Source organism: Ischnura elegans, chromosome 9 (assembly GCF_921293095.1).
Source record: "Ischnura elegans chromosome 9, ioIscEleg1.1, whole genome shotgun sequence".
Classification (NCBI taxonomy): Eukaryota; Metazoa; Arthropoda; class Insecta; order Odonata; family Coenagrionidae; genus Ischnura; species Ischnura elegans.
The window spans coordinates 111,328,892-111,345,093 of record NC_060254.1 but is presented as its reverse complement, the minus strand read 5'-3'; the positions used below and the strand labels follow the sequence as shown (position 1 = coordinate 111,345,093).

Sequence of the window (16,202 nt, the reverse complement as noted above, 5' to 3'; positions counted from 1 at the left end):
TTGCAATGCAAAGTTGCATACTGCAGATAACCACTTTAAGATGCCTTGCATAGGTTTATCAACTTACGTACAAGCTCTCGGAGCGCATCTTGTTCGTATGTCGAAAAATTACTGTATAAGCACATGATTTAATCGTAATACTGCTTTCAGAAGAAACGATTTTCCACCGGCAGCCATTCATGGCACGGGACAAGGCGTTGCAAAGAGTCGTCTTGTTTGAAAGCCACCTGAATTTCATGTGAACAGCAGCCGGCAAAAAGTCTTTTCGTCTAAAAGCAGCCTCAATGTAGCAATGTCTGTATTTCATGCCATAGACGGCGCATCGCCGGGCCGGATTGAAATGGGCACCGTGCCGTCAAAGGCGTGATTTGACTTCATATATACCTATGGTAAGTTGAAAGAACGGTGCCATACCATGGACGGCGGCAGGCAAAAAGTCAGCATGGTTGAAAGGCTAAGGCAATGTTACAATGTTGGTGAGAGCAACAAACTGACTAACCCTTAAATGCGCATGTTAGCAAGCAAATCTCAAAAGGAAAGTAATGTGGTCAGCATGCGATCGGAAAATAATACATGTGCCTTTTAATATTTCTTCACATTTTGGCCTTAAATATGCTGCAGACCATTTCGGCTTCGGGTGACAAATTCAAATCCTCGCCACAGTTCTGAGCCAGTTCCAGAGTATGTACCGACTTTATGTGATCGGTTATCGATACTGGTTCCACAGGCTAAGAACAAGAGAGCTTCAATGAGCAGCAAATGCACCTTAAGAGATAGGAATCCTGAGTTCCCCATTGGAGCCAAAGAGGGAGTCGGTAATATCACATCCATCAACTTATCGTCATTATAATAGTCATAGTGAAATGACTGAAGAAATATCTGAACACATTTACAATTAATAAAATTGGGAAACAGAGCCCAATGGGAAAATTATACTGCGCAGTGCTATCAACATTTTCAAACACAATATATTCCAATATGTGTATGAGTGTGCAAATGAGAACTTGAACACAGAGCATAACCATAAAACAAGTCTTGTTGAGTGACATGAAAAATTTCTGACAATGGAGGATTGGAATCTTACTATTAACATTTAAAACTGGGTTCTTTTATGTCTACAAGGGAAACATAAATAATGCATTCAAATTCAAATCAATACAATTGAACAGAAAAACTAATAAGCTAAAAACAAAGTAATACCTATGTAATAATACCATAGGCAATGTTATTCATTCATGAGATACTCACCACACCCTTGTCGCATAGAAAAAAAAATTACCATGAAAAGCACTGGGAAGAGATCTATTAGCAAATATTTGCAACAAGCAGAAGGGTAGGAAGGTTAGATACTGTACTTGGAAAAAATTCTCTACTAAATTGAAATGAAGTGTGAGAACATGAAATTAAAGGCACACTTAACAACACTTACCAATTGCTTTAAAATTTGAAAGTACAATAACCGTCAGAACCTACATAAGCCAAAACAAAACCAGAAAGCAAGATTGAACACAGGATAACTGTACCTAGATTTTTACAATGAACAGAAAAGAAAAAAAATAGAAAAACAAGGAAAAAAAAAAAATGTATGTGTATATATATCTAGCACGAACAATTTTGATAACCATCTGGAATAACCTTAACATAACCTTAAGTGACCTTTACACAAAAAAACTAGAGTAAAACCATGTATATTTATACAGCCCACATTCAAAGATAAACACAGAAGCTGGTTACCACACTTACCATGCTGAACTGCTCGAAATTCTGAACAAGGTAGTAGTTGCTCTGCTGCTCTTGACTGGCCGAGGAGGAGTTTGTCGTGATGGCAGACGCCGAAGACGATGAGGATGGGGAGGGTGAGGGTGACGAGGGAGACGGCGACGACGTCGAATGGCGATGCTGGTGAGATGACATGTTTGATAATGCTGCAGAGGTCTGGTTGCCAGCCCCGAGTGAAGAAGCAGGGGAGACGGGACTCTGAGGAGCACTGTGTGGACTCGCCCTCCCGACGGGACTCGTACTTCGGTAGCCACCCAGCGGACTACTCTGTTAGGGATTAAAGAGCACGAACTGTAGGGCACTTGACAAGCATTCCTTCAGCCACTCAGAAACAGATACGAACTTCCTTACTTTTCTGTTTTCCCCAAGTACATTTTCTTTTCTTCCCAGTTATTTTGTGAGAAAATTTTAATCATTTTCCTCCCTACGCTACATGGGAAAAATTACTAAGGAATGCAAGAGGGAATTCTATATTTATTTCAGTTAACCTGATAATCAAATCGAATGCACCAATACAATTATTTTAAAATGACGATACATATGGAAAGGATAACTTTAGGGCATCCAACAGTATGCATGGTTAGAGGCTAGCGTAACTTCAGGGTGTGTGTGTGTGTGCACCGAATGAAGAAGGATATACGAAACTGATTCAGCCGATACTTGGTGGAATTCCATGACAAGAAAAGTTGAAATTGGTCCAACTAATAAATTAGCAGTGGAATATCACAAAGTTTTGAATATCAGAGGTTGGTATTAAAATCCGGATGATCAACAGTATGGATGGCAAACATTTAAGTTCAGGGAGCAAATTAATGGAATTATTACTTTTATCAAATTAATGGTTTTAGGGATTACATAATGGAAGATATGCATTATTATGATACTAAATGTTTCCCACTGTCCTTGTGTCTTATCCTAGCATGCCCTATGACGTAACAACTGGGAAAAGCTGAACTGTGGTCTAAACCAAAAATACTTATGGAGACACAAAGTTACCACCGATTGTTTTCAGATTTTTTTACTGGTAATTAGATTGAATTCCAGAGCTTTTCTCAGTTTTCCTTAGATGTCATCACACTTTGGCAGGAGCTGAGACAAGTCAATCAAATGCTACCACGAAGGACAGAATGAGGTCACTCCTAAGATAACAAGTTAAAAAGGCTTTTACAATATTTCAGACTGCTTCATCACAAAATATCCAACAAATTAATATTTTTAAAGCTTGCATAAATATATTTCCGAGAGATTGACCTTTAATAAAATTAGTATTAAAATGAATTTTAATGGTTGTGAAGCATAAGCTGAATGGTATAACAGCGAAATAACATCCAAATATTCAATGGTGTTGGGGCAAGTGCTCAGGACGAAACACTGATTTTATTTGAGTTGAACTTGAGATTAAATTAATGTTAAAGCAGTAAATATGCAGACAAACCTTAAGTGCTTCCAAGCAATTTAAACAAGAAAATGGAAAAACATCGACTAAATGATGGCGATGAAGAGGATACTAGGGAATGGGAAGTCTCTCAGTCAGTTACATAATAACATGTCTCAAATGAAATAAAAAATTCAATTTTGCATGTTTTTATGACATGGAAGTGAAACCTTAAATTAGAAAACTCAAAGAGTCACCGAAATGAAAAATATATGGACTTTAAATTTCAGTGAAAATTCATTATCTGTAAACCACACTTTATAGACTACATGTTGGGATTATTTCAAGGCTGAGCGAAAACGTGATACAGAAACACATCCACGGCAAAAGAAGAAGAGCAAAACTCATTTTCCTTTGAGAGAGTAAATGCAGTATTTTACTGCCGCTTTAAAAAAAGAGGAGGCCACTAAGTTACATACTACCAGAAGCAAAATGCAGGCAACTTACCGGCACAGTTAAGCCAGGAGAACTTTGAGGGCTGGGTCTATTGAGGTGAGGGCTGCGGTATGAACTCAGAGAGCTCAAGTGCTGCTGAAATACACATCCAATCAACATACACAACACTACTCTACCCAATGCTGCAAATCAAATACTTTCAAAACACATTCCCTAAACAAGAAACTCTCAGAGCAAAATTTCGTGCAATATAAAAGTCATGCCTTGATTAGAGCAATGGATGCGCACTCATTTCAACCATTTTGCCAACCAACCAACCAACTTATTTAGCGCATTTTGCTTAATGAAATGAAGGACCTGCTCGCTGCATCACCCGAGTGAAGGCGCAGATATATAAAAGAAAAAAACAAAACCTAACTCATTTTGATGGCTTAAAAAAGATTTCCATAGGCCGACATTGGTAAATACCACCCCCTACAGATGTAGCCTTGATAATGTTCCAAGTGGGCATGGGTTGGTCCACTTCTTTAATTGCACAAGTTCTTCATCTTAGACTATAATTGCAACTAAACCCAGAGTCAATACTGAAATACTTTGTACAAAACTGAATTTTAAAAATCTTGAGCATAATTTAAATAAAAACTTTTGAGTGACTTTACAGATTCCATCTTTTTGAGATGGCTTGATGAGTTACACTAGGAAATTTTCATATAACCTCGTTAAAAATCATTCACCACTTTTGAAAATCAAGCCATGAATAGAAACGATCGATTACATATAGGAACCAAGAACCAAATTGGAATCAGATCCAACAAAAATTTGAACCATTACCAAAAAAATTAATACAATGAAAAATACTGATTATGCACCAAATAAACGAATTTCTTATGATATAAAATTGCAATTGCTGTTCATGGGGTAAGTAGGAATTTTATAAGCCAGATGAATTAACCTGAAAAAAGGAAGCAACCCTAACATGGCCATTTTACCAGTTTCGGGTTGGCACTCCTGACAAGATGGTGCACTTCAATAGTCACATTTGCATTTAATCCACCTTGAAGAGCATGTGGTGCTACGTTAGAATTTTTAACCTTTTGTTAGTTTATATGGGTAATGGCTCACATCTCTTGGGATAGCAGTCAATGTGTGCTACGGCCCAATCACATTAAACAAGGCATGACCATACACGTAACATTAATTAGAAGTGTTATGTAAATTCTAGCTATGTTTAGCAACCAACTCAATGCAAAATTCAACTTGAGGCAGTGATGCACAACTTGAGACAAAGATTAATAGAGAAAAATTAATCGCAGGAAATAAAAAAACAACTTTTATCTAGCAATGCACACCAAAAAAATACAACTGATCTCCAACAAAAATATACTGGGATGGAAATTTTTCTGATACCTTCATGATTTACACAAAATCTACTGCAGCAGGACAACTAAGTACACACAATTTACCTTGATTATTATAATTATATGACTATGAAAAGTAATATGACAAAAATGCTAGTAGCCATAAAGGATTACAGTAAAGTACAACATCTTGGCCAAAACCCAAATAACAACATGGAAGAACAGTACAGGCCTATTACCTATTCCTAAAAAATACCATAGGAGGAAATCTTTCCTACTTCCACACCCTAAAACTCAATTCCAGGACACGAACATTTCTGCAAACTACAGGAGAAGCTCAGAGACGAGTGCTCATAATCCCAAAAAATTGATGGCTATATGGATCGCTTGTTACATCCATATTTTGGCCCCATAATTATATCTTTACATTTCTAATTTATCACAGAGGAATATAATTGTCCTTGACTTGACTAGCATACAGTGCACTCCCGATCATCCCAATGGGCTAATTAACGATGGGGAGGAGAGACGGCACGAATAATCGGAAAACACGGATAACCCAAACTTTTACTTATATGTCTTGCAATGTTATTCATTTACCTAAAACAAACAATATTATGTTATTTATGCAGGTATTCTGTTATTTTAGAGTGCTTCCCGGACTCAATGAGAGCTTTCTTTGCCAGTTCGCGATCTTTTTAGTGGCGATAACATGGCTGTACTCGTATTATTAATGTTCCATGTAAGTCCTGGTTTCAAAAACCATGCATCCGTGGCTGTGTGATCACGGATACAGAAAGATGGTTTGTACGAATGCTTCAAAACCACTGCTCTAAGTCGTAAACTGCAATGTCAGTCACCACGCCTCGTAGTCGCGTCTCGCACAAGTTGCCCGGGTTGCAACTGCTGCGGGACGTGTATCCGTGATCACGGAGCGCGGTCGCGCACTGCGAGGCTTGGAAAACAGGAACGCGGCACTCCCGTGAATGAAGCTAGAGCGCGATTGCTTCCGTTTTACGAAGGGGATTCTGAGTGAAATGATAAGTGCGGTGTATCATAGCATTAATGCAGTCATTCTGATGATTTTGCGTCCGATTTCATATTTTTATAAAGAACGCGGAAAAAATTAAGCGGGAGTGAAAATCATGCACAGATAATCCGCAACTCGGATAAACCGCAGCCGCATAATCGGGAGCCTGCTGTATTTGTGAAAATTTTTGAGAGAGATTAATGTGAGATTGGGATGATCAAGGCCTTCCAAGAGATCTTTTTCAATTCAAGATTTTAGTGCAGTGTTACGAGTGATGACCATCCCTAACTGACCCATATATTCAAACAAAATGCAAAATATACTTGGAAAGAATAAGGATAAGTTCTTTTCACCTTTTGCTTCACTGCCTCCACTTTATGGAACTAATTAAATCATCAACACATTAAAAGTCAAAAGGTTAATTCCTAAATAATCAAACAATAAATGAAAGATACGAGGGCTTAAATAAAACAAAAGAATGTTCATGGAAAATTATGATAGATCAATCCTGTTCAATACCTCACCAGAGTGAAACTGCATGTTAGCAAATACCATAAACTTTTGCGCAACTGTACACAGTTACAAATATGAAAAAAACACAGCTACCATTTATAATGATAAAAATATGATCTAAAACAAACTAATTTCAACAAACTGATTAGTTTTTCAATGCAAATATTAAGAATAAACTCTACAAATTCACATCATAATTCATGGCATGATGCATCAAATATTAAATAAAATTGAATGGGTAGACTGTCATGAAATGACTACCTGTCTTGAAAGATTAACACGAAGTACTATAAGATGTGACAAATAATATGAATTTATCCATAATTGGTCAGTAAAAAGTTTGCATGCATTCAAATACACATCGCGGATGGTTCCCGTGTACCTTCTATAAGAGTAAAACTAAATATTTTCCCTTACAACCTTCATTATCTGTTCAACCCAACTTTTAAATTATTTATAAACAATTCAAATTACTTTTTCCATATTTTTAAGTCTGGATATAATGGCATTTTAACGTTATAACTCTAGAAAATGTATCCATAAACAGAGAAAATATTTTAATAGCCTCTTATGCAACTATCAAACTTCTTTACAAAAATAAATGAAATCGTCTACAAAACAGTGTTTATATGTTTTTAGTGCTTTGTTTCATTATATCAAGAACTCTTGAAAAATAATTAACCCCATTAATATCAATTGAAAAAAGGAATTAGAAGTAGTATACACCCATGTCTCGTATAGCGCAATTTCGATATAGCACAAATTCGTTCCTCGGGGAAACATTGCAACGCAGTGTAGCCTAATCAAAAATCTTAAACGCTCTCGTGATAAAACGTGAACTTGCGCTAAGTACACACGAAATTTCTATCAATTTACGCATATTAATATTATTTCTTGCCTCAAATCTTCTTTTTTGTTTATATATTAATCGAAATTCATTGCTGCGCAATTTCCAAAAGTATTACTCGTCATTGGGTCTATATAGCCGGCCTACCGAAGATTTATCTCGTCTCCTTAACAGAATGATAATAAATAATTTAGATCGTTAATTAAGCGTGGGGCTAGTGGAAATGAGTTTTTTTTTTCAGCAATACGGTTTGAGACGTATTTTTGCCGTCGTAGGTTACCGGGCGATTGACTTCCAGGTAGAGAGTCTACGCTAAAGCCTTCAAGGTCATCGGTATTCACGGGGGAGAAATGGAGCGGTGAGCGAGTTGCGCATGAAAGCATCAACACATAAAAGGGTCCGCTATAGAGTCTCAAACACAATGGCTTCGTTCCCTCCCCGCAGTCTTAGGCCTTCTGCGTCTCAGGAATACAGTTCAGCAGAAGAAGGTGATTTAGATAGAGCCATACAGAGTAAAAACCAAGAGAATATGGCAAAAAATAGGAATGCGTGTAGAAAAATCAGGAATTTATCAAAAAAACTATAAACCTAGAAGAGGAATTGAAAGAGGTCAATTGCTTTGAAAATGGAGAGCGTCAAAGCGATATAGCGCGGAAGTTTAAACTCACGATGCCTTATTCTGAATAAAGACGAAGCTAAAATATCAGTGACCTCAGCCGCACCAACTTCAACCAAGCGGTCTACACATACGGAAAGTTCATGGTGAATCAGTACAAAAAGACGAGTGGTAATCGCTCCGAGACATTAAGTGAAAGCTCCGGTTCGTTCCAGAATTTAAACGGCAAGCAGGTATTTTCAGTGCGGCGATATCAGGTGAATCTGCAAGTGTTGATAGCGCAGCCACCACAACATTTTCTGATGAACTCCAAGCTGTTATTGAAAGTGGCTCCTTTCCCCCTCAACTAGTTTTTAGTGTTGATGAGACGATATTATTTTGGAAAAGAATGCATTCTCGTTCATTCATTTTCAGGGAAGGAAAACCTGGGTCAGGTTTCAAGGCATTTAAAGACTGTTTCACGTAGCTGCTAATGACTCTGAGGACTTCAAATTAAAATGATTTATCATTCATAAACTCCGCTAGCTATGAAATGGCATTTAAAGTAGCATTTTCCTGTCATTTCGATGAGAGACAAAAGGGCCTGGGTGACACAATAGTTGTTTTTAGACTAGTTTGAAAAATCATCAACTGCCGGCAACGCATTACGATCCCCTGAGATAGCAGATGTTAGCCCACCCGCACGACAGGATGGAATTTCGAAAGCACGTAAGAATTTTTTTTAACGTGAATAAAAGTCTTTGAATGCGCGAATACTAACTTTAAAGATGTTTTAAACTATAAATATTTATAGAAATAATGTTTTCTAAGGCTTTTTATGGGAATATAGATGTTTTAGAGGAAATTCAATACCCAAGACCTATGCTACCAGGAACGCATCCCTATCTTCCCTATGTTAAAACGCTCTCGTATAACGTAAATTCGTATAGCGCAAAGACCCCAAGGAACGCATCCCTTGCGCTATACGAGACATGGGTGTAATGGTAGAAGCAATGTTTCCTATAACTTGGGAGGAAAATGTGCCTGAAGACAGTCGTTATTTCTAGTGAATGCCAAAACTAAACACAACCAAAGTCTTTACTTACAGTTCGCTTCTTTCAGACAATAATGAAAGTGAAAAAAAAAGATGACAACCCTGGGAGGAATGCATATCATTAATTCTTTCTTCTTTTCTAATAATTTATCCATATAATATTAATGCCTGAAAGTTCCACATGAATGACTTGCTCTTTCCGGTGAAAAAAAGGACTGGATAAAATCATTCCCATCAGTTTTGAAGTTGAAAGGGGTGAAAGACAAAATCCAAGGTGCATCGATAACCATTCAACATGGAATTTTCTAAAATGCCAAGTAAATGCTGAAGCTCAACACAGGGAATTGCATTACCTTCAGCACAGCATTCTGCAGGGAGCCTGGCGAGTTGGGCTGCTCTGACCATTGGAAAAGTCCTGAATTCAAATCTTGGGTGAGGCCTTTTGACCACCCCAATTGGCTCAGTCTGGACTGAGTTTTCCCTCAAATAACCACCCAAACTATTGAGTCGAACTGCGGGGTGAGCGATTAGGCACAATATTGTGCAGGGAAAATTGGAACAGGATTAATTAAGGAGAGGGTGGATTAACTGTAGCTCCGTATGCGACTCAATTGCTTGACTGAAAAGCACTTTTTCCACTGATTTGCACATTACACTATCATAAATTGGTCAATATGTTTGGCTGACAAAATGAATTTTTGTTCCAACACCAAAGAACTTACACTTGAAGAATATTGGTCACATGGAATATGAGAAGTTAAAAGAGGTAATTTAGATATTTATCAAAAATAAGTTAGGACGCCATGAGGAACATTATTTAGTTTCAGAGGTCCTTTCCCTCTCAAACCACCTCCAGAGCATGGAAAATGAGAGTCGAAGCAGGATTACAAAATTGTCACTCAAATTTATTCCAAGAACAGCGGCAAAGCTAGCATGCCATTCTACTAAATTCTTTCGAATAAGTATGCTGCCTACATGCATGTGTAGAACCGTGTTTCTGGTGAATGTCATCCGGCATGGGTGAGTGTCAAAAACATACCGTCGGGATGCTTTGTGAGTTTGACAAAAGAGGTGGGCTGCGCTGGGACTGCTGCTGTCGATGGTGGAGTTGGTGCTGTGGCTGATTGGAAGGCTGATGAGGTTGTTGGTACATATAGCGATTTTGTTGGAAAGAATCCATCTGCATATTACTACTGTTATCAAAGGTGAGACCCTGCAAGGTAAAAATGGGACCCCCAAAATGAATAGATGTCACAAGGGCCTGGGGTCTTAACACAAAATAAAATGATAAAAACAAAAGGAAATTAAAACCAATATAGCTACAAAGGAACAAGGAGCCAATATTACTACAAAATGATTAAGGAAATGACATTAATTGAAGAGAATTCGATAAAATACTAAAACTTAAAGCTACAGATAAACAAGATTAAATCAAGAAGTAAAGCAATCATATTAAAAATGACTGAAAAGAAATGAGTAGAACTGAACAAAGTTCTCAAAACATATCTTGCTCAACTACATAAAACTTCTGAGTTTGCTCATTAATATTTATAAGAATCACATTATAACAAAAGAGAATTGCAAGAATTGTAACACATATACAACCATGAAATAATATTTTTACGGCAACAGTCAGGTGAAATAAAAGGAATAAAATTAATTAAAAACATCCTAATAGCTGGGGAAAAACAACTATGAATCAGTGAAATCCTGTAGTGGGCAAATATTGAGGTTTTTTCTTCCCATTAAGCCATGCAAAAAAGATGAAGGGTGCAAGGTTGGAAGAGAAACTGCAATTCCATTCATTTGATAAGATACCAGACTCAGCAAATCGTCCTTGAGCTTCATCCGGTAGGTTAATGCCCTGTTTTGCAAAAATTATTAATATAAGCAGACTATGTTTACCTAATTCAACAAATTGGCTTTTTGTTTATATTGAGTTAAAATTTAAAAATCATGGATATGCCCAACAGTACATGATTTGTGGGTCACAATGTTAAGAAATACATAATAACTTGTACTGTAAGTATACGCGTTTTGATGCAAACATCCCATGAATGACAGAAAATACTGTTTCCTTACTCTAACTTCAGATGGAAGAGGCTCACTACATCTGCATTGCCGAAAGAGTCATCAAATTACTACTTTCCCATTATGCATCCAAATCAGGAAATACAAAAATAATTGTAACAAATAATTAGAGCACGGTGTTTAAAGGTGGTAGCAATTGGTGAGGTCTAAAGCCATTAATGTTTACAATTATATGAAAATTGTATTGTATTAAAAATAAAATTATAATGATGTGATTTCTCATGAGAGAATGGTCCATGTAAATAGCTTTATAAAGGGATATTTCTGGCATTGTTTGGTCTTGCTCACAACGGAAATACCTTTACAGTCCAAGATTTCTGTGAGCATGGTTGTGGATACTCCTAATAGGATAACAAATATCTCTCCATCATGAAATATTGTGCTGTTCATTAATTTCATAGACCATCAAAAAATAAATTGTATACCAACTCTTTTATCATACTATTAATACTATTCTGAACAGCAACACTATGTTCAGGGTGAAGCAATATAACTTCCTCATTTAAAGTGCATACCATTCAGTCCGTTGATTTTGTAGTGGAGCTCTAGTGGCCTTGTTCAAGAGGCATGACAATAAAGTTTTGGTCCCACATAGTTAAGATGCCAAAATGTGTTGGAACAGCAAGTAGTATGTGTTTCCCATTCAGGTCTATTTCCGAGTGGATATTCTATGATTGCAACCCTGCGTGCCTATCAGAATCACATTAAATTAGCCCCATTGGCTGCTGCCACAGACCATCGTCACTACCTTCCTAACTCGTATGGTTGTTTTCATCCTAGTAATGAAGTACTAGTTAGAAACTAGCTTCGAGTAGAACCTATGTGCAGCCAACCAATCACGTTTACTCTTAGCAGTGTTTGCAATACAATGGTCTCATCCACCAGGTTTTAAAATTACCAACTTTGACACAGTTTGAAAAATAAAGAGACTGATATTTTTCCATTTCTGAATCCTTTGCCTGCTTCAAGAGTTGCTTGCAGCAAAGTGCCTCCATCAATCAATTGCCTCAACTCTCTCGCAGATGAGTTCATGAATTCATGCTGAGCGATTTGCCACTTCTCCACCACTCCTCAGCCTCCTTGTGCACATGGTTCACTGTTGCTTACACTCTGGTGAGCGGTTGTTTCCCACATTAAAAGGTACTACGAAAACAAGTGAACCAAACAGAACTATAATGACATCATTTACTCATGAATAGTGGGAGGCAACTTCTGTGCTTTCTTATTTTGTACTTGGCGAGAGAATAAAATAGCTTTAATTAAGAAATTAACGAGAGAATGGTTGAATGAGAAATATTTTGTTTTCATCGTATCTCTTCTTTTCCTCCTATCTACGATTCTTTGATCGAAGTAAATTCAATGATAACCTAAACTATATAAAATTCACTTTATAGTTAGTTGGAATGAAACAAGATAAAAAATTGACTCAGGTCATCTCACCCTGTTATACCATATCTTGAAACTCCACAAGGATCCGCAACCCAAAGCAAAAAGAATTAAGTGAAAAGGGGGCATGGAAATACTGCAACTGGGTTTGGAGATCTTGGGCAGCCTTTGAAGTTTGCATGCAAACATAACAGTATCTAACAGTTTTAAAACGATTTATTTTAAAATTGAAATGAGAGGGCTTACTCTGTCCAATGAAATTTCAGAGACCAAATAAATACTAAAATAGGCTGCGATTAGCTTCAAAAATAGTTCCCACATGAACTTCTTCTAAAACGGTGAAAAATCATGCAAGCAAACACATCTCACTTTCATCTCTCCCGTTCTCAGAAATCTTCCAGCAATGCCAATATCCCCTGCATGAGTAAAATTGAAGTATTCCTGCTGTAAACATCATTGAAAAATCCTTGAGGGACTTCTATGTTAAAATTTCGATGAGATTTAAGGCAAAATTAAGGACAATTATAGCACGATCTAATCATGATAAGCCTTTGTCGATATTGAACAATTACAGATGCTATGGAAAGAGCATTGGAGAAAGGTTAAAACTACTAAGCAGATAAAATTTTAGAAATACGCTTTCAGATATGTATTTTCATTTACTTCCATTAGACCTTCAAGATATGCCATAAGAATTTTAGGAGTTACTTGTGAAAGAGCCAAATTTAAGCAATAGGGTGGTTTCCTATCATTTTTTATAGCCTAAATTGAAAGATTATTACTAGAGGTGTGCAAAGAGTATCAGCAAATACTCGAATACTAGAAAGTATTCGATATTCAAGATCTCGAATAATTATGCTAAAGGTATGACCTCGAATATTTTGAATTCACAGCCATACACTGTCGCACGCACATCGTTGGTAGTTGACTCGGACAAATGTAGAGAACTATATTAGTTTAGTGCATGCAGCACCGTTTTAGGCAAGTTGACGAACTACATCAAATTCGTGGATTAGAGCGGTGAAAAGAAGAGTTCGACATGGGGAACCAAAAATGATTGAGTGAAATATTCCGAAAACACCCAGTTTCTCCCACCAGGAGAACCTCAGTGCCGTTGAATAGTAACTAAGTAGCACAATTCTGAAAATCCGCAACCCCCTCCATCCATCAGCCCCCGGCCCCTCCTATGACACTTTCCTCTTCTCCGAAATCAAACAAAAGGCCCACTCAGGGTCCCTATTACGAAGACCATAAATAAAAAGCTTCAAAAGAAAATATCAAGTTACAGGTGAATAATAGAACCATGTTTCACCCTTCCCTCTTTCTCCCCCCATTGACCTTTTTCTGCCTACCTGCTTCAAAGTTCCCCATTTCTGGAGGTCAAGAGCAGCATGAGTCATCTATTAGCCCAAAAGATGTCTAACAATGACTTTCGGCAATTTATATTACACCTTTATTGGATTGAAATATTAGTAATGTGCGCATAATTTAAAAAAGAATACGACCAATCACTACGTATTTCTGACTTTATTTAAGCATTTTACGTGAGGAAATAAATGTCAAAATACGACGGAGACTTCGAATTCTGGCAAAACTCGATATCCTCGTAGCTGAGCTTCTCAGAAGTTGATGCGGTATTTTCTCCAAAAATATATATCAAGTTACAATTTATTAGTTATGCTATAAATCTCTATTGTCACATTCACAGACGAAGGGATATTTTCTCAGGATATTTGGTTTCTCCCTGCTAGCAATTCGAATTCATCTGCTTATCTCGTGAGACCTTCCAAAGATGGACTAAAAATAATTGAAGAAGAGAAACCGGTGCAGAAGCTCTTCTATTTTGCAAAAGCCTCAGATTGTCCGCTAGCACTTTACAGTAGGAGTGAGGGTAAAGCGAGCTACCTGTTGAAAATAAGAAGTTGAATGAAGCCGAGTATCAGATCGGCATGCCGCTGAATTGGCGTTTTGTAGATAAGAATGCATACATCAGATAGAAATCCATCATAGCAGTGTAAATGCCGAGGCGGCATGCAATCATTTTTTCCCGAGGTGGTTAGGATATTTGAAAGAGATGATAGTTGAAACAACTACATGCTCTAATTGTTTCCATAGAATTAAAATATTCCATTAATCAGCTAAATTCCGGTTTGAATCCTTTTAAGGAAATCTCAATTACTCGCCAAAATCCAGGGTTTCCTGCTGCATAGGCAACCTCGTCAAACATTCCCGCATTCATTGTTTTTTTTTGTCCCCCCTGAAAAACAATAGATTGAGGATCCACTGTATACCATTTTATTTATACATTCATCAAGTGAAATAGAAGAAAGGTATGTTAAATATGTTTTGCGCAATTCCAGTATTTGAAATTCGAGGTACAGGCGGTCCTCGACTTTCGTACACTCGACTTTCGTACAATTCGCACTTTCGTATGTTCAAAATTGACACCTTTTACTTGACTTTCGTACGCTAAATTCGGACTTTTGGACGTTGGTCTGAAATTTTTTTTAAATTCCCGCGATGTTTATTGCGCATCCCAACATTCAATTGTTTCAAATGGCAGTATATGCGAACAATACGAACGTATACAATGAAGGGAATTGTTGGTAGTTGACTCTAATCTAGGTGATTGATTTGCGAGAGAGATTGCCTGCTACAGGCTCCTTTATCAAAAGAAGAAGAAAGCCTTCATTGAAGATATTTTTCAAAAGAAGTTGACTAGATGTCATCAAACAGCTTTCAACTAGTAAGATCTTCTTTCTAATTGTGTTTTTTCGTTTGAGTGCTGTTTAATTCATATACACCTTCAGCAACGATATTGCATGAAATATCACACGAATTCAGTTTGTCTTTTGTCTTTTTTCAAAAACATGCGAAATATACGCGATCACGAATGTCACCTGCCAAATGTCGAATCTTGGTGTAAAAATTAAAAGGTATCCAGAGTGCGGGTTCAACAATTACATTTTATTATGCTTCTTGATATGTCTTTTTATTTATAGTGGACGTAATAAGTGGAATGTCAACTTAAACGCCAAGAGGAAGTTTCACTCGATAGCCAACGGAGTTCTTGTTTTTTAAACTTTTATTTGCATTTTCTGCGTATTTTCGAAAGAAATTAGATGATTTGAGGAGTTTTATTAACATATTATTAAAATTAAGTCAATTGAAATGAATTCCGTGAAAAAAAAGGCTTCAGTACGTATATTCCGCTCTTCTGGAACGTAACCCCTAATTAGTATGGAAGTCAATGGTTCGACTTTCGTACATTCGACTTTCGTACAAGTTTTCGGGAACGCATTGTGTACGAAAGTCGGGGACCGCCTGTACTTGAATATTCGAGCAATGATTTAATACTTGAATTCGATATAAGAGTTCGAGAAATCTGCTATTCGACCCATATCTAATTATTACTCCTAGAGTGAACATTTCACGCTTTTAGATTTTTAAATGATGATATCTTTTTTTGCGATTAAATGAAAAGTGAAAATTTTCACGCGCAGCTAAGTATGGATGCTGGGAAAAGCCCGTGTAACGTCATTCTGGTTCCAGCTGTCACCCTGTGAGGTGACCTTGGTGCGAGGATATGTGCGCCGCTGCAATGTAGGTTGCTAGCAGGTAGCAGAGTACCCAGCTAGAAGGTAGCGCTTGGCTTAAATAAGGATTATTAATACCCTATAAAACGAAGGGCACTTTCGGACCTTAGGCAATTTTAATT

General features: G+C 37.2%; 1 protein-coding gene across 7 annotated transcripts in view; it reads right to left on the bottom strand.

The window, feature by feature from the left end:
- Positions 1-16,202, bottom strand: part of LOC124165351 (CREB-regulated transcription coactivator 3-like) — a 146,399-nt gene that overhangs the window by 27,034 nt on the left and 103,163 nt on the right. For 4 of the 7 annotated variants that reach the window (XM_046542714.1, XM_046542708.1, XM_046542712.1 and 1 more), the window contains 3 exons: positions 10,047-10,220; positions 3,662-3,745; positions 1,744-2,046 (listed from right to left, as the gene is read on the bottom strand). In XM_046542714.1, coding sequence (XP_046398670.1) covers positions 1,744-2,046; positions 3,662-3,745; positions 10,047-10,220 — 561 coding nt within the window. The remainder of the gene's footprint in view (positions 1-1,743; positions 2,047-3,661; positions 3,746-10,046; positions 10,221-16,202) is intronic. The other 3 variants (XM_046542709.1, XM_046542713.1, XM_046542715.1) reach the window with 3 other exon arrangements.